The sequence below is a fragment of the Passer montanus genome, unplaced genomic scaffold (assembly GCF_014805655.1).
Source record: "Passer montanus isolate IOZ18808 unplaced genomic scaffold, ASM1480565v1 scaffold39, whole genome shotgun sequence".
In the NCBI taxonomy this organism is placed as follows: Eukaryota; Metazoa; Chordata; class Aves; order Passeriformes; family Passeridae; genus Passer; species Passer montanus.
The window spans coordinates 4,899,536-4,922,053 of record NW_024368707.1 but is presented as its reverse complement, the minus strand read 5'-3'; the positions used below and the strand labels follow the sequence as shown (position 1 = coordinate 4,922,053).

Below are 22,518 nucleotides of genomic sequence, written 5' to 3'. Positions count from 1 at the left end.
ACCTCAGGGCTAGTGAGAGATCTGAAAAAAAACCAGGCACTTTTGGAGTTAAATTTCTGCTAGTAACTGGAGGGAGCATCACGGGCTCCTGCACCTCACTGCAGCAACAGCAAGCACTTTCTCTTAAGAACTGTTGCCTATGATGTCTACTCATTAGACAAGGTAGGCCAACCCTGCTAATGGGCTCCTTACACATAAAACAAGGAATAATCCATGTGAAGAGATACTGACAGCTCTGGGCCTAAGAGGAGGACACTCTGACTAATCTCAGCATCCTTGTGGGTCAGAACAGAAGGGGTAGTTCTCAACTATTTTGAGACCCAAAACACAAGACAGAAATGCAGAGATAAAAGAGAGATAAAACACCTCAGAACTGGACTGTAAAAGTGGCTTTGTGCTAGAAATGCACTAAGGAAATACTGCAATAGATACTTAAATACTATAAAGGATCCTTTTTAGGTACAGTGTCCCTAACAATCCGTAGGACAAGGCAATTCTCAGCACCACATTCTCTCAAAGACCTAAAGAGGTCGCAGTAGGACAGCTGGGCCTACAAAGTATTTCCAGTAGTACCAGGTGAACATCATGATCAAGGTGCGTCCCAGGAGAATCCTGTATCGGAACAGGTCCAGAAAGCTGCCAGCCTCTCTGGAGCTCCTCTCTGCTGGGAGTTTTAATGAAAAAGTGCATTTCTGCTTGCGGTTCCTCTTTGCAATGAGGTAGAGGGCATCTTCTGCCTCGTTCAGTCGGCCCTGGGAATAGAGCCAGCGGGGGGACTCGGGAATGAATCTGAAACACACACACACACACAGACACCTTTAGGGGTTTTCTTCTCTATGAGGCTGAATTTGTCTAAAGGAATAAGGCTGAAATGCACTTCAGTATAATAAAGAGTTTTTAAACAACCCTTCAGGTATAAAATTCATGTAGTGAAACAGAAACAAAGCATGCTGAAAGGAAACATAAGCCATACATAATTTAGATACCAAGAAATTACATGGCGTGGGTACATATATGCATGCACAGAAAGAACAACATTACATGTTACAGTATGACTAGGATCCTGTTTTTGGAGAATTCAGAATTAAGGAGGCATGCATTACTACAAGTAACACAGGATGCTTCTGTAAGACCCACTAACTGCATTTCTCATTTTCCATAAGACTAATTCCACTTCCCAGTTTTCAGCTTTTTGCCAAATTCTGTCCCGCAGACAAGGCAGCAGAAACTGTACAAAGGTCATGTCCCTCATGTGCACTCTTCACTTGACAGGTCTGTAACTCCAACAATGTCTACTACACACATCTTCTATTATTTTCAGGCTTCCAGAACTAATTTAAACTTTAGCCTTTGACCAGAAGCTTTTTAAGACTTTTGCCTCAGACCAAAAATTGTATTTTTCCTCCAAGTTTAAAAGAATGTGATTCTGTGTTTTCACCAAAAAAAAAAGCTTAGAAACAACATATTTTCTTCTCCAGGATAAAAATCTGAAAGTATTTTCTACATTGAGTAATTTTTAAGCAATGTGGCAGGAGGCAGTGTGAAATCTGGAATTTATTAAAAAAACCTTTTCTTACAGGAAAGATAGGCTTCTGAGCACAGCTCTGAAGTCACAAGCATAACTCACTTCAAAAAGTTGTACCTATCAATCTGAAAGTTAATTTTTTTTTCCCAAGGGTGCCTATCACCACAAGGTTTTGAAATATCCAAAGGGTCATCTCTGCCTTTCACTTCATGAACAGCCTCAAGGACCTTCCCCGAGTTCTGATGCTTCCTTTGAAAGGGTTGTGTGGATTTTTTGAGGAGCAAAAGCTTTATTCAAAGAGTTACTGAAGTGCAATAGATATTGGAAAGGAAAAGACCTCTAGTTTAAACAGCAGCTAAAGTAATTTCACTCTTTAGTTACTGAGATTTAGATGTCAGAAAGCATGTAAGAAAAGAAGGCCACACTGTATCACAGAGCTTTCGGTGCTGCAATTCACAAAGCCCCTACTATTTCCAGAAAGATCACATTTGAAAAATTAAAGGGAGCTGCCCATTTTTTCTTTTGCATGTCACTTTTAAGACTGGACAGGCAAGCAATTTTGATGCTGCTCCCCCTAAACACAGGAGAAGCATCATGTTATCACATATATATGAAACCATTTCTGTATCTTTTAACATGTATTTATAGTGCCTCGCAGCACACCAGTTTAGGTCACCTACATGCACCAGCTAAAGAACAGGATGTGCTTCTCTTCCACCCTGGACACTGTTCCCAGGTACAGTAATACTGCACACACAGTACAGTGCAGACTTACAGGCTCAGATATTGCAGCACTACTATTTGAAGAAACCACAGACCATGCTGGGGGGAGGGGGTGTGTACAAGTTGAGAGAGAAATACCTTATTTACACCATTTCATGCCATCCTAGAAAGGCAGCTTGACTTAATAGTTTGGGTACTCTGTTTGATTGTTTGTTTTGTTTTTGTTTTTGGTTTTTTTGTTTTTTTTTTTGAAACCTTTCCTTATGAAACTCAGTTTGAACAACTTACAGAGAGAGGAGAAAGACGACTGTTCCTTCCAGATTAACCACAACAGCCAGAGTCCTCCAGGAACGAATGAAATACCCTAATAAAGCATACTGGGCAATTCCAACAGCAAAGAACAAGCCACCAATAGAACCTAACACACAATTAAAAATAAAACAAAACATTATCACTTCTGTAAGAAACATTAGTAAATCTCAACAAATGGGATCAGACAAGAACTACCTCTTCACTAGCAAAAATTCATTCAGCAAGTCAGGCAGAACCACAGCTCTTTGACCAAAGAACACCCTGTCCTTCATTCATGCAGAGCAGAAGTATTACATCTAATTGCAAAGATCAATAAAAGCCCCTTCTACATCCCCCACACCCAACAAAGCCCTGTGAACAATGAAGTCTTATAATTCCAAATATAAATATGTGTATGTATGCAGCGTAAGTATGTACCTTTCTATGTGCAAGAATAAATACTACAAAACATTGAAAAACTGGTAGTTTTAGGAATATGTAGTATTCATTTATAGCTTTCATGATTTATAAGACACCCTGTTTTAAAACAGGCTCAGCATAGCACTTCTTGGGTTTTGTAAGTCAGGCCCTGGAGCTCTAGTGATGCCTTAGGTTTTAGCTTTCATATTTTTCAGATTCTGTACTGCTTTAGTGTGTAGTTCTGAACTTCATATAAAGGGATGGTAAGCTCTCTTCACAGAATAGCTAGACAAAACAATTCCTTTTCTAGTTTGGGACTGAGGACCACCAATCCAAATTTCAGGCCCAAGAGCATAAACAACGGTGCACTGAAGAGAGAAAGAAGGATGGGACTTATAACCTAAAGCTATAGTCGGACAATTAACTCCAATATGCAAATGAACCAGAACTTGTAAAAGTGTGAGATCCTCTGACCAGCTGTCCATTTTTGTGACCATTTTGGTTCATCTTGGGTGTAGCCCTGGCTGGGTTCTTGTACTGCCCAAAGTGGATCCATTGAGGCCTTTTAATAAATACCTACTTTATTCTTTAACTCCAGCTAGCCTCTGTTCTAGGTCAGCCTTCACAAGGCATCAGTAGCAGTACAGGTTACACACATATCTGAAGGACAGGTCCAACACTAGCAATGAAGACAGTTAAGGGTGTCTTATGTTCTAAATTCCAAGGATAATTACTACATGGTACAACTTTTTTTAATAACATAGAATCAACAGTTTTCTCATCCTCCTATGATATAAAAACCCTTTTGATTTCATTTTAAGAACTGACAGGAAGGAAAGAATTTATATTTAGCATACAAACACTTGGCTCTGTTTAGCAGAGTCCAACATTCTGATTAGTAGAGCTCATTTGTGACAAACCTTGGATGAGTATTTAGCTGGTAACATTCATGGGAGATGTTTCAGCTGGGTCTTTGTCAATTAAGAGTGATCCAGAGATCTGAATGGCCCCAAGTCATCTACCCTGCTTGTCCAAGGTTCATATTAAACAAGCAGAGTTCAAAGGCTGTGATCGCAGATATGCTCAAGTGGAGCTAAATTTGCAACTGCTTTGTGTGCCTCAAGTGGTGTGTGAGATTGAAATCTATGAATTCTGACAATAAAGGCAGTTTACCTGCTAATGCCCAGTAGGCTGTACCCACACACTCATTCAGTAGAACAAAGGCTACCAGTGACATCCCACCATTCATCATCCCTACCAAGAATCGGGAAACAGCAAAGAATTCATATGAGGGTGAGAATCCGTTTGCAATGGCAAACAAGATGTCAAGGGCAAAACCTGGAAAATAAAGCAAAAAGTATCATTTTAGAAGGGCTCCTAAAGAAACAGAAGCACTTACTGGTATCTTTACTTGATGCCCACTGGCATCTGTCTTAAGCCATCATAGTAAACACCACCACCACAGGTTTGGAAAGAAATTTAAATATCTAGAGTCAATATCAAAAAGGAGGGGACACAGGAGTGGTTTTCTGATACACAGTTTGCAGTTTGAACCTTTAAATTCAGTTCATAGCAGTCAGTTTTTTTATACAGTCAGAACCATTGTCTGACTACTGTTAAAGACGGCTTTATATTTATCCATGATATAGAAGCCACAGGTTAAATATATGACCAAATATCTCTCCTCATTTTTTAGAGAGCAGTGTATAGAAACCAGAGAAGAGAAACATCGCCAGGGGACAATACATGATGGGTTTGCATGCAGAGCAGGCCCACCTTTTTGTGCTTAAAATGAGTGCTGCTCCTTCAAGGAAAAACAAAAAGCATAAAACATTTCTTTTAAACTCTACATGCTCATGCATCGACACACAATTTTATACATACACAAAACATGCAGTTTCAAATGTTGCTTGATCCAGGGACTGTTAGAAAGCTTATGAGCTTCAAAACAGTACAAGGCTCACAAATACATAAAAATTAAATCATGCAGACGGGATAAAACATGCAACAAATTCCTAACAGGTTATACAGGTAAGAATGCTGTTACAAAACTACTAAAAATACCAACTGCAACTTGCAGAGATCCCACGAGCACAACATTGCATGAATGAAAGCATTTTATGGTGTGACTCACAAACCCAGAGCACCTTGTAGAAATTCAAATGGTGACTTAACAGTGAAATATTGATTTGTCATCTGAACTTCTATGGCACAAGCATATTGGAATGCCAAAACAAACAAAATTACAGCACACAATTTACAGCTGCATATCAAGCTCTCAGCAGAAAATGGGCTGCTGCCACTGATCTTCAGGGACACGACACCTTCATGTCATTCATTTTGTCTAGGGGTTACCTGTGAGATAGACTTTCTTCCTCCCGAAGCGATCGGACAGCTGCCCAAAGGAGATGGCTCCAACAAACACACCACTGAAGTAGAAAGAACTGGCAGCACTGACTTTGTAGGATGTATTGCCAATTAAAAACCACTGGATGGAGGGGGAAGGAAAAAAACAGAAACAACAAACCAGCAAAAAGGCAAATTAATCAGAATCCAAACAGTTCACCAACAGCTAATAGCTGGAGGGGATGTTACAAACTTTAAAGAAGATCAAACTCTTCATAAATCTCCTAAGCATCATATTCAGTAAATCACCAGTCCCCACTGCTGTCTCCCAAACTTCTCGTAGGAGACTAACAATCACAGTTCTCCCAAATCAAATGCAGTCTTTGGTTCTGAAATCAAGAACAGATTCCTCACAACATTCTAATTTTTGCAGCTTTCTCCCACTATCCCTTCTTTTACATAAAATGGTTTACCTAAATTGATTCAGCTCTACCTATTGACATGTGTCATTGCAGTGTGTAGAACACACATTGTGAAAAAGTAGTTGTGGTTTATGTCCTAAGATACTCCTGCACATGCTCCTCTTTATGAACTCTCTTGTCCCTGAGCAATAGTTTGGTAGCATTAGACAGGCTAGTCCGGTTTTCTGTACACACCCATCTTGTTTACAGTGCACTTCATAGTTTCCAGTTCTTCAAATCCAATACAAATACATCTTGGAATGTTTGATTCTTACAGACTTAATGTCTCAAATTGAACCTGACAAAATTCTTTGCCCCACAGAAGTGCAGAACGAAAATACGCCAAGCTCTCAATGTTCACAAGTTATTTCCTTTTGTATTCAAAACACTCCACATCTTCTGTTCTTTTCTTTTACTATTCCTCTTGCACCTTGAGATAATGTTTCCTTTTAGTGACAACCAACTCTTCTTCCTGTGCTGGTAAGCTGGTGATTATGTCATTATCCCTGCAATAACTCTCTAATCTTCTCCTCATAATCTCCTCTTCCTCTACCAAAATCTCATTAAATATCCTCTCTAGCAAAGCTTATATTATTTCAAAGCTCAGTTATAAACTACCTCATCATGAGAACAGAGCCATGCAATTAAACCTCACAAAGATTAGGATGCTAACAAAACATCATTCATAAGCTCCAAGAAAATAACTTGCTTACTTTCTATATCTGCTTCATTTTGAGTTGTTACTTTAACAAGAAGGTAGTTACGGATAATAGTAGGAAATGCATCCATAAAGTAACAAGACTGACAAAATTCAACTGAAACCAAACAAGACTGACAAAATTCAACTGAAACCATAAATCAGCTTTTGAAGCTTCTGCAGACTTCAAAAACAATTGCCAGAAAAATGCATTTGTAAAACGATTGCATATGAGATTAATTTTATCCTGGAATAACATGGTCAGTTTGTTTTATAACAATTGCAAGAATCACGCCCTAACTTTTGGTATAAAAATTTAAAAAGCTGGCAACATGAAAATTGTTGCATGAGACGCTTTCTGAATCATTCAGGGATTAAGGGATAATTTGGTTGCAAAGCAAATTTTCCTTTTTTAAAAAAAAATACTTATCTCAATGTCTAAGCCCTTTAGAGAGCAGAATGCTTTTCTCTTCTAAATAAAAACATGCTACGTATATGCTTATTCACAATTCAAGCTTTTTATTTCAGATTATTTTTCAGAGTAAATTTGTAATGGTCATGTTATCAGTGATGCCACAAGGTTAAGCATCGACACACCCTCATTAAATGTAGGAAAAAACTTCTTTACAATCAATCATGAAATTAGATTAATAATGAATTAGTGGTGAAATATTTTCCAGATATGTATGTTCTCCCTCAAAATGTTTGTGCTTAGCACATAACCTCCAAATATACCAAATATTCAGCTAACTAATTAATAAAAACTGTACTTTAATGGAGGGAAAGACAAGAGGTACAAATATTTTATTCAAATGGGCCTCTGCTGAAACATACGCTAAAGAATTAGAAAGCAGACTACACAAGCTGCCTTGGGTTTGGGATTTTTTGTTTGTTTTGGTTGGGGAGTTTTTTTAGGATTTTTTATTGCTCAAATGGGCTTTGTTCTTTATCTGTATTTCTTATTTATACAACCAAAATGTATAAAGATCTGTAAAACATCTGTGTCATGCTCTACAAGCATGTCTGACTTGTGACGTTTAAGACAGTAAAAGATTCTTGAGCAAGTTAAAAAAAATAAAAAAGAAAAACCCCAGAGAAAATTCAAAAGCTTTACTGAGTTTTAAATAATGCTTAAGAAATCCACCATCCATTAAAATTTTAATTTAAATGGTATCATAAGTACTCATATCCTCTTTACTGCAAGAATAAGAAGCAATGCCTTTTGTACACAAAGGCTTGGTACTATTCCAAAGCTGGCCATTTTTATTAATATGCTCCTAACCAATAAACTGCTTTACAGGAGCAATTTGGATAGCATTAATACCTCAGGACAATAGCCACAAACTATCAAATGGTACTACACTTGACTCCACAGCTCAGGTCTACATTCAAGCCTTGCAACTAATGCACTCAGGGCTCTTGTGAAGAGAGATTTGACATTAACAGATACTGACAGACCCAGGAAGGGCAGGTGTTGCACACATCAATGCAGAGTCTGGAATCATTCCTGTAGGGATTGTGGCTAGACCATGAAAGTGATCACTTAAAAAACACAGAGGTTGTGCCAACAAAGCCAAAGCTTGTTTTGGAATAGAATGTGAGGGAGCTCTTTGTCCACCTGACTCCCCACTGCCATTGTTCTTGCATGTGGAGCCACAAAAACTGCAGGAGCCACTTCCTCTCCAGTTCCTCCACTGCTTGCTAACTGTATGATGGATGCACTACATGCACTGGAGCTCAGCAAGGGGATGGCCAGAAAGAGCTCAGAGTCCACAAAGGATTTTGGGCAAATTAGTAAAATGAATATCATGATTCCACCTCAAATGTGGAACCAGGCTGCAGGATGCAATATGTAACCTCCACACAGAAAAGGTGGGAAGTTTTGGAGCAGAACATAGCTGCATAGCAATATAAAGCTAGCTTGTGTTGCCAGTAAAGACACGAACACATTACCTGGACTCTAACTGGAAGTAGCACGTTTCATTTGCTAATCAAAACATGCATAAGTATGGAAGAAAAAAGCAGTACAAGGAGACCCCCAAAACCATCTCAGTAAGATTTACTACTCACACCCGAGGCTGCAAAACACATCTCAGACTTACCTCAGAGACTATGGATGTGAAGCTGCTGCCGAAGTGTACGTGCTTACGCACCTCGCTGCCGTTGGCAGTCAGAAGCCATTCCCCAAAAGCTCCCTGCTCGCTCACTGAATGGTTGCCATGGCTCTGATTAGCTGAGAGCCCTTGGAGATCCCAGTGGTAGGGAGGAGTTGCACCCACCAATGCGATGAGGATGGCTTCAGTGGCCACATAGAGCTGGCATGAAAGACAAAAAACATCAGAGATGCTCAGCATGAATCCAAGCAATGTCTCCTCCACAGCCAGATCAAATCAGTATTAAAAGTATTCCTATTTTTGAATTTGCTTTCTGCCACTATGAGATGTCGTGTATAGCCCCTGTCTACCAAACAGCACACACTGAAGAACCAAAGCTTTAACAAAGTGGTTCTTGCACTTTTTATGTGTGGGATATTTGAGAGACGTTTCCCTCCTGACACCTTTCCCTCAGTCAGACAGCCCCAAACTTCCACCCTCAGCAGGTACATGAATGGAGGAAAAGCTATTAGATGTGCTGAGGAGGAGAAAACTCTGATTCTTTAATGTAAATATATTACTCTTGTATCCTCTCTTTCCACCTGTGTTGTTCACTCCTATTATTTGGTATTTGGACTAGATCTCCTCCTCATGGTTTCATATTTAATCTTCCCCAGTTTTGACAAGATTAATTCTTTGCTGGCTTTCTACCTTCTGTGGACCTGTTTTACCTTTAGAAGAGACAGAAACAACACACATGCATTTTTAATATACCTACATATATACAGACACACACAAGGTATAATTAGTGATGAACAGTCACTTTTGTTTAGGAAAGAATAAATAAAACTGCTGGAAACCCAGACATTTCAAGTCTGGTCTAGAGCTGGGCTGCTGCTGCTTGCTGAGAACATTCATAGGTCACATTACAACTACAGCTTAAACCCCCATGGTTTGAGACCTGTTTGAACATAGAAGTGGCACAAATTCTGCAACAGAAGATGGATCATGAACTCTTCAGAGAAGCCAAAAGGCATTGCTAGTAACAGTCCCACACACTCTCCAAATAAAACTGCTTCATCTCAAGCCTTCATTGAGGAACTGTACTCAGCACAGTGGTTCCTGACAAAACAAACAAACCCCTTCCTCCATAAAAAGCCCTCATTCATGTCTCTCCTTTCTTAAAACCCTACTTAGGTACCTCCTGAACAGTCCTTGCTCTGCTCCCAGCATCTCCTCCCCATGCTCTTGGGAAGAACGTACCCACAGGAAGTGTGTTTTCTCAGAAGACTGCTTCACAAATAACTCGCAAAACTGGAGAACCATAGGTACAAAAAAAGCAGCCTGAGGACCTCTGAATTCTGATGCAAGCACCATCAGATAATACTGCTCTGCTCTGTACAACAGCTGAGCAGCTGGAGTCACACCCAGATCTAAGTGAAAATTATTACTCAACTAAAACAAAGCCCCAAGTTATTCCCTGAAAGCAATTCTTCTCATCAGCTCTTCTTTGTATTCTACATGACAAACAGCTACTTTAGTGGCAGGAGGTAGATAAATATTTTTTTAAATAATTCTCTTTCAATCTTCCATTAAAATTATTAAATATCAGAAGAAATTTGGAAAAAAAAAAACAACAAACCCCAGTTAACTGTTATTATTTGAGAACAACTTCTAGATCAACAACAATGAAAAGCAAAATAACTCATCTGGGAAAGAAGGCAATGACTAAGATCACATGGGAAAAGAGGTTTTAAAAAGCTGAGTGACCACGTTGCTAGGGATGTGTGGATACAGTACTCTCAAGAACAGCTTGAAATTACTGAGAAATGAGAGTTACAGGTCATGATGTGTGGTGTATCCCCCTACACAGACTCACTCAGACAATTATGTGCCAGGACTAAGTGATAACATCCTTGCTTTTGTCTTGTGAAATAATAAGCATATTTTTGAAGTAGATCAAGAAATTAAATTCTCAAGGCATTTAGTTTCAAGAAGGAAAACACAACACTTTTCATTTTTGCACGAGGTGAAACCAGCTACAGAAAACTGAATAGAAAAATAAGTGATTGCAGGCACATGCAGAAACACTACAGGGTTTTTTCAATAAAAAACCCCTAACAATCAGCCTTTGACATCCTAGTGGGTGCAGCAAATAAGGCTATCACAAAGATAGAAACACTTTCAATTGATTTGTGCAATCAGCAAACCATACGAAGATGGAGATGTGTTTTGATATTATCAGATAGTATTGTTCTATACTCAAGTTCACTGAGTCACTGCTGACACAAAACTCTCCTTCCTAGTGGGCGCCTGCCTTGTATTCTGGGTAAGAGGTACAATAAATCTTATTAATTTCATTGTGGAAACAAAACGAAGCCCACAAAACACCCCCCAAAATTCAGACAATTCTGAAGGTCAGAAGTATTTTCTAGAAGTGATTTTAAAAACATGTTGAAGGAAACTCTAGACTTTATTTTGTAATTAAGTTTTCTTTTAAGTAAGAGTTGTGTTAATGAATCTGAAGATTTCTTCCTTAAGAATTCTAAATGCTTGCACTTAACAGTAACATACTTGTGCAGATTGGCGAACAACACAAAACAGTAACAAATCAAATAGAAATGTTATATAACAACTGTATAAAAGAGAAAATGACTACATTATATGCACTGTGGCAAACAAAACCCTTCATTTTTCATTTGTTTTATAACCCAAATACGTGTCATTTAGTGTACAGTTCCTGTTCATAAAACATTTTAATTTGCTTTATATAGATATTAACAGTTCCCTATCAAATTCCCTGCACTGATCTGTATTAACCAAGATGAATACCAAGTACAGGGAGACAAGGCACCAGCTCCCAGTCACTGGTGATGAGATACTCAGAGTTTTGCTAGTTGAGGTTTTTCCTATTTGTTAAAATTTTATAGTCTGCTGAAATTAGAAAACTGTGGTATAAGGAAATTTATTAAAAGGTAATACCCTAATAACCTGTAAACTTTCACGTTCCCTGCTATGTAGAAGGGATTTGAATCAGCCAGTTAAAGCTATTTCACTAAAAGATTTTGAAATTAACTTGAAGTTAATATTAACAGAAGTGCTGCCATGTCTTGACCAGTTTTTGAGATGCTTGTTTTCATAGTAAATTACATCCAAGAAGGATGCAGAATCTCTAGTAAGACTAGCAAGGAAGGGGGAGATGAATTTAAAGTTTAATTTGTGAATAGTGAAAATGAACACAAAAATAATTTAAGAAACTCTTTTAGACCTCATAATTTACCCATTATGAAGTACAAATGAAAAAAGAAAAGCAATACTTCAATTCTAGGAAGAGGAGCTTTCAACATTTTTAGTCAGCTCATCAGCAATTCTCAACTAGCCTGATCATTCTAGACAAGTATCAGCTGAAGCATTCATTGCTGAACAAAATAATGAGTAAGACAGTAATTTCTGACCTTTCGAATACAGAAACATTAAAACTGTGCCCAGAGGAAAGACAGAAATTAAAGAAGAACAATGAATGACCTTGCTCTGGCAGAAGCTTTTGATAAAGAGATGGTTACAGTTCAAGATTAGAGTAATTTCTTCTGAACCCATGACAAGCAGCTGAAAAGCTGGAGGGCAACCTAATTTTTGAAAATCTGATGATCTCATCTGCTCCAAGTCATCTCCAAAGGGTGATGTGGCTTTAAATCCACATTACTTTTTCTCCTCAACAATTCCTATGTAGAAAAGCCCTACAATGTCTTCTTGCTGCAAAATTATTCTTTGCTGCTGACAACACATTCCTCCGTGAAAGTATCCCTCCCTTCGTGGTGGCACAGTAAGAGGGAGAACACCACATGACAGAAGGAAAAGCTCTGGTAGTTAAAGTGAAGAATCACCATGTGCAGAAGAACATGACATCTCAGTTCCTCACTAAGGCCAGACCCACTCTGACAGGAAATACCTCCCATGCAGAATGTAACCATTGCTGGTTATTACCTGTGACTTACCAACACAGAGCGGACACATATTTTGAAAGAACTTAGGGTTTCTGCAGACAAACAGAGAAAACCCACACAGTGTAGAGTTTTTAAGCCTGAAACTGCTGGCCTTCAGAATCCACAGCAAGAAGTCCAAAGTCTGTCCAAAACCTTACATAACTTCATCCTAAAAATTCTTTAACATCCACGATGGAGACAAACACTGCACCGCAGACCACAACTCTTAGAGCCTCGCCTCCTACAGGTTTGTGGAAAATGCCCCTCTAGCTTCTCCCTCCTGTTCCAAATTATCCAAACACAGCCCTCTCAGCTCTGTTTCATTCTCAGTGTTACTTGGGTGGGCATTGGCAGCAGCAGGGGTTTGTTGCTCCTGCTCAGCCTGGATGCCCATGAGCCAGGTGACTGCTGCCATACACAGACAAGGGCTGCTTTACTTTTCATGGTGTCTGAGGAGCAAACACCTTCATTGTACAAGCCTTCTGCAACATTTCCTGTGTACACACCTCTGTCTGACAGGGCCACGGGAACACAGCACCCCACTCACATCACAGGTTGACACGTCTCTGAACAGAATAATGAAGTTCCAAGTGCTATTTTTCTGCCTTTAGAAACACAAGGCAAAAAGAAAGCTCACGGAATGGTAAGTTAGAGAACCAAGGCAAATATACATGAACCAAAATTACAAAAAGCACTATCAGTACTACCTCTTCTTCAATAGGAATATTCAAGGTAGGCAAACTACATTAATGTGCAATCAAGTGCCACAACTCCTCAGTCAAGTACCAGCTACACGGTTTCACCATTATCACATCAAAAGTGCCACTCCACTCGTCTTACGAGGAAAAGGACTTAGAAATTAATAAAGCAAAGAAGTGATGTAAGTTCCCATTCCAGTTTATGAATATAGTGCAAAGCAGCCCAGGAGTGGACCATCCCAATGGTATTATTATAGAGTAACATGAAAAAAAGTCAGCAACTGCTGGCAAAAATAAAAAAAGCAGGAACTGTGGGCTAACAAGTATCAGGCAGGGTTTAGTCCTGCTTCCACATTAATGATTATTCTTTTGTCTGCCTTTCATGTTTGCCCCTGTTTCTCTCCGTACTTTCTAGCCTGTGTTGGCTATAAACTTATCTGAGTCACAGGCAGTATTTTAAGAGATCAAAGTCCTCACCTTTGCATGACATTTTGCCAAGGAATACTGGATGAGCATCCTGGTCTCAGAGGGGCAGTTCTGCTAAGACTATAAGAGAAGCATATTATTGGCTAAAGCATTTAACTTGGTAATTTAGTGATTACTTCCAAAGTTTTTGTTTAAGTATCCAGACTAAAAGACAATGCTGACATTTGTATAAGCTACTTTCATTTATTTATTCATTTTAAGGACCTGTCTGAGGATAAGCAATTAGATCCACTTGTGTTTTGTTTATGGGTTTTTTAAACTGAAAAATGTCTTCTGTTTACTACTATTTCAGAGCAATATGATGCTCCAGAACTGAAAAGATATGTTTTTCCAGTTTTATTGTGAAACTTGTTAAACCACTGATTTTCAGCTTACAGCCTACAGGCCTCAGAATTCTCTGAATTACTTCTTAAAAGTGTTAAAAAAAAAAATAAAAAATTACGTCAGCACTCTTACATTTACTGTAAAAGGGCATAACCTCTTCAGGAAGAAGTCTGCCAAGGGTCTACAAATTCAAAGATATTACACGACTTAATTAAAGGTATTTATTTATTTTTAAGGCACCAGTAACTAAACATCACACCACAAAGTTTTATAAGCTATACACACAACTCGCTCCATCTTTCCTTATATGAGGATCTCAAAACCTTCATCGAGCCTTCCAAGGCAAATTCTTAACACCCTTTCACCCTGAGCCCACCATGACTGGGAAAATGACCAGGAAAACACAACATTTAACCAGGTTAAACTGCAAACTTAGTCAGAGATCACACTGTAAACAGACAAGCCCTAGAAAACAGATGTTATTGCTCCAGAGGGACTCCAGTCCCACTGGGCTAACACTTGGAAAAAGCAAACAGGTTTTGCTTAATGTAAACAATACACAAGAAGCACTGTCTTAAAGAAGTGGTTCTATTAACCACTTCAGTTAACACAACAAAGACATTTGAAAACACAAAACTTTATCAGAAATAAAGAGCAACTATCTCCTGAAATCGGGAAACAACTATTCTGAATTAAATTACTACTAACACCTACTAATTCACCCAAGAGGAAAGGAATTTAGAGCCTGTAAAATGGAGACGTGTCAGCGAGGAGTGCCTTGATATTACTAGTGGAAAATCACAGGTAATTTATTGCCCACAAAACATGGAGAGTTGGAGACTGTGTGTACGCAGGGGCAGAAAAGAAGGAAGGGGAGATAATGTGTCATAATACAAATATTTTTAATCATACTGTTTGCTACCCAGTAGAATTATGCCTGTTAACTCCCAGGCTGCCCTTCCAAGGGTGCTTAGAGGACAGATTGGCTAGATGGGTTGTAGTTTATCAGACTAAAAGATAAATAGCAGAAGATGGGATTGCTTCAGCTCCCACTGAGTCCAAACATGATCCCATTGCTCCAAACATTCTATGTAATAACAACTTTATTATTAATAATCTGAAAACATCTCCTCAAATATTTTACCCATAGCCCATACAAAGATGACAATCACTACTGACACTGTGCCTGCAGGCACCTTCCATTATTCCCTGTTAAAAAGACTTTGCAAAAATCAAGGCATTCAGCCACAACTCCAGTGCAAGCTCATTCTGACAACTTCACTCTACACACACCATGCAGCCACCTTTCTTCTTTTTTTAAATAAAAGGGTTAGGATTTTGGTTTGCTTTTAGGGTTTTGATTTTTTTGGTTTTTTGGTTTGTTTTTCTTTTTTTGGGGGGGTGTTTGTTTTTTTTTTTCTTTTTTGTTTTCTTGGGGTTTTTCTTGGACTGAACTGCACAGAAGCTGAAGTCAGCCTTGCAAGTTAAATTGCAGAAGCTGAGTAGAGGTGTTTGTACTGGCATTAAAAACTGGTATTAAAAGGTGTTTATTAACTGGTATTTAAAAACACCTAAATATGAGCTCAATTGCATGTGCTTTGCAGTTCAGATACAGCTAAAGAAGGGAAGGTCTTAAGGTCTTAAAGTTATATCTCACATTTCTTCTCACCTCAAGCTTGCTCTGACCATATTCTTGCAGATAAATGTATGTGAATGATGCACTGGTTTGATTAAGGCACAACATAACTTTAAGGGAAGATGAAGGCATAGGCAGCTGATTACATATTCCTAAGTTCCCTTCACCAGGGATTCTTTTTTAAAAAAACAAACAGAAGCAAGTTACCTTTTTAAAATTAATCAGCATCCAGACTTCTGCACTCTAGCTGAGAGTTAAGGACCCCACTGCTAATAAGGCATGTCACAGCCCAGCACTGTTATTTCAGGTTTTCTGCAGAAAATACTACAATGTCTGCATCAGCTGCATTCATATTTTTAAAGTCATAAATGTAATAACATTAAAGGCAGGTGATTGTCTCTCTTAAGGAAGTTAGTTATGGATCTCAAAGAAGGACAAAGAGACCAAGGATTGTTGGTTAGCACCACTGAAATCAAATGTGACATGTGAACCAAGAACTAATTTTTTTTCTTGAAAGATTTCCCCCACCCAATTGAAGTAAACGGTAGGATTTGTCTTCACTTAGCAGTTCCATCAACTTTCAGACAGAAATATTCTTAGCTAAATGAGTGGCATCACATCTTTATGCATCAATAGCTTACACACTCACACCCACCTCATTTACTTGTCCTCCCAAACAGGAGGAGTTTCTGCTATACCAGAATAAGGATTTATATTGATGCAAGTACTCTAAAAGCCTTCATGTTTACATGGAAAGCAACACCATCCTTCAGCATGTTCTGAGTAGGATACAATACACAAAAAGATGTGGGAATACAAAGCTTTTCTCAAGAAAAAACATTTGTGTCCCTAGATTTTATGGTTGTATTCATGCCACATTTGAAATCTGTCCTCCATGGAAGTGACTGTACATGTCTGACACGCATTCTACAACTGCAAACATTTGTGTTCCTAGATTTTATGTTTGTATTCATGCCACATTTGAAATCTGTCCTCCATGGAAGTGACATGTCTGACACGCATTCTACAACTGTTTTATTGAGAACCAGAGAGACTTAAAACTCATACTTCTCCCACATACAGAAAACAAAACAAACACTGAAGAAATCAAGCTCAAAAAAGATTACACAGAAATTCTGAAAATCCTTTTTATATCTGCCACCTTGATCACTTAGACACAGTTCCAGTACAAGTGCCTGTAAGGTAAGTTACAGTGCAAGCAACTTTGGGTAAACACCGTACCTGTCATGATGCCCCTGGAACAACTGCAGCACACTATACCAGAGCTGTAATGCAATTTGTAAAATATCCCTCTCCTTTCTTAATTTTAAATTGTTCATTACATTTCCAATTTGTTTTGCTCTTCCTATTTAGATAAAATCAAAATAGCATACATCATCAAGGACTGGGAATAAGTTGCTCAATGTACCATCAATTCTAGCCGGTTCAAAGAAAAGTTTAAAAGATTCAAGCAAATATAACTATTAAAAGAAGATTCACTGACCAAGTATTTCATTACTGTCATTGTAACTACAGAGTGATGTCTTATGCCATTAAAAGAGGTAGAGTACGTACAGGGCAGAGAGAAGAAATGCCAAGAAACAGTTAAGCAAGGCTACATAGGGGATCACATGTGCATCCAGTCTGAAGACAGACACTATTTCTTCTGAATTATTTGTAGAGATTTGGAATGTACTTAAGCCACATGCCCCAGAATGTGCTTTCCCTCAAAACATTTGTGCAGATGGGATGATTAAAGACCATCTTTCTGCACTGGGATATTGTAATGACATAAGTCATACACGATGTTGTTGTCAACAGTAAAGTGACATTAGCAACACCACTCTTTACAGGTGCACTGCATCACAAACAGTTTAAGGCAAAGGTATAATTCAAGCAACTTGATGTAACTATCTTAACTGTTTTTACATCCTCCCTTCAGTTAGTCAGGAGTTCCCAAGATGGACAGGAACAACCACCCTTGGTAATGATCCATATTACTGTGCAAAGCCCTTTTCAGCTGTGCAAACAAGAACTTCCGTCTGAATTTTAACATGTTTTTTAAAGCCTTTTAGTAGAGATACAGTAAAAGCACATTTCCATTCTGTTTGGGCTTGGGCAATCCTGTAGCTCCAATTCACTGGCACAGGCCAGACTCATTCAACCGGGTATGTTGAACCACAAGAAACAAAGAAACTTTTTATTTTTAAGTATGCTTGTGTGCTCTGAAGCATCTGATCATGGTGTGGGATTTTGTCTCACATTGCTACACACACTAAACACCAAAAGATTACTCTTTAATAATACTTCAGTATAGTTTCTTCAAAATGTTGTGACAACCTCCCCAGTAATCAACAGGTATCAAGTACTTACTTTAAGCTCAAAATATGTTTGTGTGCTCCGAAGCATCTGATCATGGTGTGGGATTTTGTCTCACACTGCTACACACACTAAACAAACACCAAAAGACTGTTCTTTAATAATACTTCAGTATAGTTTTTTCAAAATGTTGTGACAACCTTTCCAGTAATCAGCAGGTATCAAGTGCTTACTTTAAGCTCAAAAAAAAAGTCCTAAGTATTTTAAGAGTTATCAGCTCCCTTTGTTTCTTCCTCACTTTCTTAAAGATATACTAGAAATGCAAGACTAATCCAGCCTTAATTTCACATCATTAGTCAATCTTCACATTCTTCAGCTAAGTCTGGTCTTTCTGTAATTCCAAATCATTTGGAAAAACATTTCTCTATTGTCAGTCAGCTGTTGTCAGTCCATTATACAGTCAGTAACTATTGCCACAGAACACGGCTAAAAATCTTCCAAATTCCTATTAACTTGGTAGTGATTAAGCCAGGCATACCCTGATACAGTAAAAGCTCAGCAGGTTAATGAATAACAGCAGCATGTAGCAGAGGAATAATAGAAATCAGGGAAGATGAAAGAAGGAGCACACAAGACTCACACTTAATCTAGTTTTACACTGATAACATAGAAAAACATTTTTCTAATTAGAAGCAACCTGGAGGTTTTTGCCAGAATGTCAGTAAGCTCATTCCACATATCAAGCACCAGTTCACTCAAGCTCACCTGAAAATTGACTCATATGGAAAGTTTCACCCCGACAGACAGAAGTGTTTGGTAGAGTTTGACTCAAAGTTCTGTGAGCTAAACTATGTCTGAGACCAGATACACTGGCTATCACTAAGGCTACCTGGTGGAAGCATTCACTCAAGCTCACCTGAAAATTGACTCATATGGAAAGTCTCACCCCGACAGACAGAAGTGTTTGGTAGAGCTTGACTCAAAGAAGTTCTGTGAACTAAACTATGTCTGAGACCAGATACATCACTATCACTAAGGCTACACTAAGGCTACCTGGTGGAAGTTGCTTACTGTAGAAATTTATATTTAAATAAAACCACTAAAATGAAGGAATCTATTTATAAACTATGAAACTCAAATATATTAATAACATGCAGAGATGAAAAAGCATAAAAGCCTATGGAAAGCAAGTGTACCTGCTGGGAATCTTACTGGGAAGGGAAAGCACAGAGTCCAAGCTCTGGATACTGGCTACAAAGATGAAGGGACTGGACACAGCAGACAGTATTTTCACACATTGGGTATTCTTACCTTTAAGAATGTAGAAATATTTTTTATACCAACAGGCCAACACAAAAATATAGGCCAGCTGAGGGAGCACATGGAAAGGGACAGGGAAACTAGCAACAAAATGGAATAATCAGGGCACAGCCAGTGATACAGACTACCAGGAATTCTCATTCTGCTGCCATATGCTAATCCACTACAGGAGCCCACGATTACCTACATCTATATTCTACACCACACACACAAGATACATTACTTACCTGTGGGTCCATGCTCCAGAGGCTGATGATAAACCAGACAAAAGATTAACACCAGTCGTGGAACCTGCCTTCAGTCTTGCTCTCGCACTTCCCCGTGACACACTATGTAACTTGGCACCAGTAAAGGAACACAAAGAGCAATCAACCACCCAAGCAGGAACCAGATGAATAAGTCCAAATCTACTCTTGAACTGAAAGACAACAAGCTTCACATCTAACCTCCTTACAGACTCTGTGCCTGCATGATCTGAAGTAAAGAAGCCTACGAGTCAGGGGATGATAATCATTGGTACAGTTCAAGAATTAAAGATAACATGAGGAGAAAAAAAGCAGACCTGCAAACCTGCTATCCTTCTTTATTTATTCTGAATTAGTTCCAGGATTTACAAAGATTCTTCTGTTTACTTCTCCCATGAGACATGCAAGTTAATCCATTAAAAACCAAACAAACACAAACATTATGGAACAAACTGGTGACCCATACTAAAAATTCTGGAAACACAGAGCACTAGTCATGGTTTGCAGTTCATTCCAGAACATGACCAGCACTGGAAGAAATAGTAACTATTGCTTCCTTAATTCTTAATCTTCAGTGAACATATACATTTTCTAGCCAGGTGGCCAGCAAAATAAACAAAATAATTTTAAGGAATTAATCAGCTAAATCACTATAAATGAAAGAAAGAAAGGAAAAAAAACAGTGGAAGGAAATAGAAACCTACAAAGCTTTTGCTGTTTATCATCATAACTTTACAACCAAGTGAAGAGCTTCCATCCAACAGGACTGGGCATCTTAATTTTCTTTGGTCATCTCATAAAGCATCTTAATATTTTGGTCAGTTTAGGAGAAGTAGAGGTTGCCACAAAAAGTCATCTTCAGTCTCACAGCTCATGACTGAAGTTCTTGATTAGTACAAAATACAGGTCAGCAGAGGAGGGAGGACATTTATGTTCCCCTCTTCCTTCCTGCAACTATTAAATTTCCACAGTGGAAGTTCCCCTCTTCCTTCCTGCAACTATTAAATTTCCACAGCGGAAGTAACCCAGCACTTGTCAGCCTAGCTGAATTCATGACAATGAAGTTTTTGATGCTAACCTGGGCTAAACCAGACTTCTGTCAGATCCAAACCATACTTCAGTCCTACGCCTGACTGTGACAGTACACGTATTATTCTTGTCTTCCTTCCCTGTCCTCACAGGAATATGAACAAAGATGAAGCGAAATGGAAAGGCGACAAACATGGCTGCAGAGCACACATCACTTGTACACAGGGTCTCTGAAACTCTCTCCAGGGAACCTGTCTCTTCTAGAGCACTAGAAGAGTGTTCTCTTCTAGCACTCTACTGTTATTTTGGACTCCACTTTTATCAGGAAACTTAAGAGAGTTCCAGCTTGGTATGTCACAAACCTGACTGCCCAAAATGCAGGGCCTCATCCAATACCTAATGAAGAGACACTGCCCCTGTACTCTAAGAGTTAAGTCAGGGCAAATCAAAGCACCATAAGCAATCATCACCTGTCAGCTGGTTACAGGAGAGCTTCTGCACACAGAGATATCAGTGGCCACCTGTCACTTTATCAGTGACAATCAAGCCACACGCAACCTAGAAATTGCCATCTAGCCCATTAACTCCGGGTTGTGCAGGATTCCCAGGAGAGCCTTTTACAGAAGTCCACATCTTCCAGTCCAGGTCACGGAAACCTCCGTTTAACCTCAGCCATCCCTTCACCTGACCAGCTCCTAACGTGCTCCACGAGTGGCACAAGGTGTAACCGCGGCACAGAGAGCATCAGCTGCCTGCCCCAAATTCCCTCTGCAGGACTGAGCGCGGCCTTTGGGCAGAGGTCACCTGTGTCCCAGGAGCGCAGCACGCTGCTGCAGGACAGACCCAGAGGGGAGGACGTGTCAGTGCCACCAGCAGCCCTCAGCAGAAGCCCTCCCACAGCAGCCTCCGCACCGGGCAGCACTCCCGGCAGGGACACACACCCAGCACTTTGGGAACAGCTGTCCACCGCACCCAGAGCATCCCCCTCCCGGCACTGCTTCCCTCTCGGGACCAGAGCGGGCGGGAAGGGCGGCCTCTCACCTGGAGGAGCACGGCCAGCAGGACGCACAGGTACACCTGGTAGGGGCCCATCTGCCCCACCAGCGGGAACGCCTCCTCCACCTCCATCCCGCTCCGCGGCCGCCGAGCAGCGCATTCCCGGGGCGGGGCGGGGCGCGGAGCGGCGGCTGGGCCCTCGCGGAGCTGGAGCAGAAGAACGGGGAGGAGGAGGGAAAGGAGGGAAGGGCGGGAGGCGCGATGCGGTGCTCATGCGCAGGCTCCGGGGAGAGCAGCAGGGATGCGGCCGCCTCCCTCCTTCCCGGGCGCCCGGCGGGGAAGCGGAAACGCGCGCGGGCTCAGCGCAGGCGCGCGGGCCGGGATTGCGTGGCTGGGGCCGGGGCGTGAGGGGCGGCGGGAGCGCCGTGAGGGGCCTCGGGCCGGGGCTCTCACCGTACTGCGGGGATGTGCCTCCTGCAGTCACACCTAGCCTCTTGGGAACGGGAAAGGGCACAGAGGTGTTGCCTCTGCACCCTTGGTTAGACCAGGGCAGTACGCTGGTCCTGCGGGCTGGGCGAGAAGGCTGCACTGGTTCCGTGCTGGCGAGGTGTTCCCGGTTTTGTGGCGTTGTCCATGCTGGGCTCCCGCCGTCCAGTCTCATCCAGCAAGGCACAGCGGAGTCACAGTGTGCGCTCAGCGGGTTTGCCCCGTGGGAAGCTGTACCCACAGAGTACCCTCAGAGCTGCTTAGCTTCTGTCAGTTCACAGCGCACCCCAACATGCTGCCACATCTCAGCTGTGGAATATTCTGTAATGATACTTCATAGCCTACCTGCCGATAGTTGGGAAAAAAAAAAAAAAAAAAAAAAACAACAACCAAAAAACGGATCGAACATAGGGCTATTGGTAGGTGCCACTAGAGGTCAG

At 40.3% G+C, this 22,518-nt stretch overlaps 1 protein-coding gene across 1 annotated transcript in view; it reads right to left on the bottom strand.

Annotated features, from left to right (window-relative positions):
* SLC22A15 (solute carrier family 22 member 15) overlaps nt 1-21,894 on the bottom strand; it is a 32,144-nt gene extending 10,250 nt beyond the window's left edge. The window contains exons 1-6 of the mRNA XM_039718042.1: nt 21,638-21,894; nt 8,566-8,778; nt 5,315-5,447; nt 4,133-4,297; nt 2,537-2,666; nt 574-789 (exon numbers count right to left, since the gene is read on the bottom strand). Coding sequence (XP_039573976.1) covers nt 574-789; nt 2,537-2,666; nt 4,133-4,297; nt 5,315-5,447; nt 8,566-8,778; nt 21,638-21,724 — 944 coding nt within the window. The 5' untranslated portion in view covers nt 21,725-21,894. The remainder of the gene's footprint in view (nt 1-573; nt 790-2,536; nt 2,667-4,132; nt 4,298-5,314; nt 5,448-8,565; nt 8,779-21,637) is intronic.
* Nucleotides 21,895-22,518: the final 624 nt, after the last annotated feature.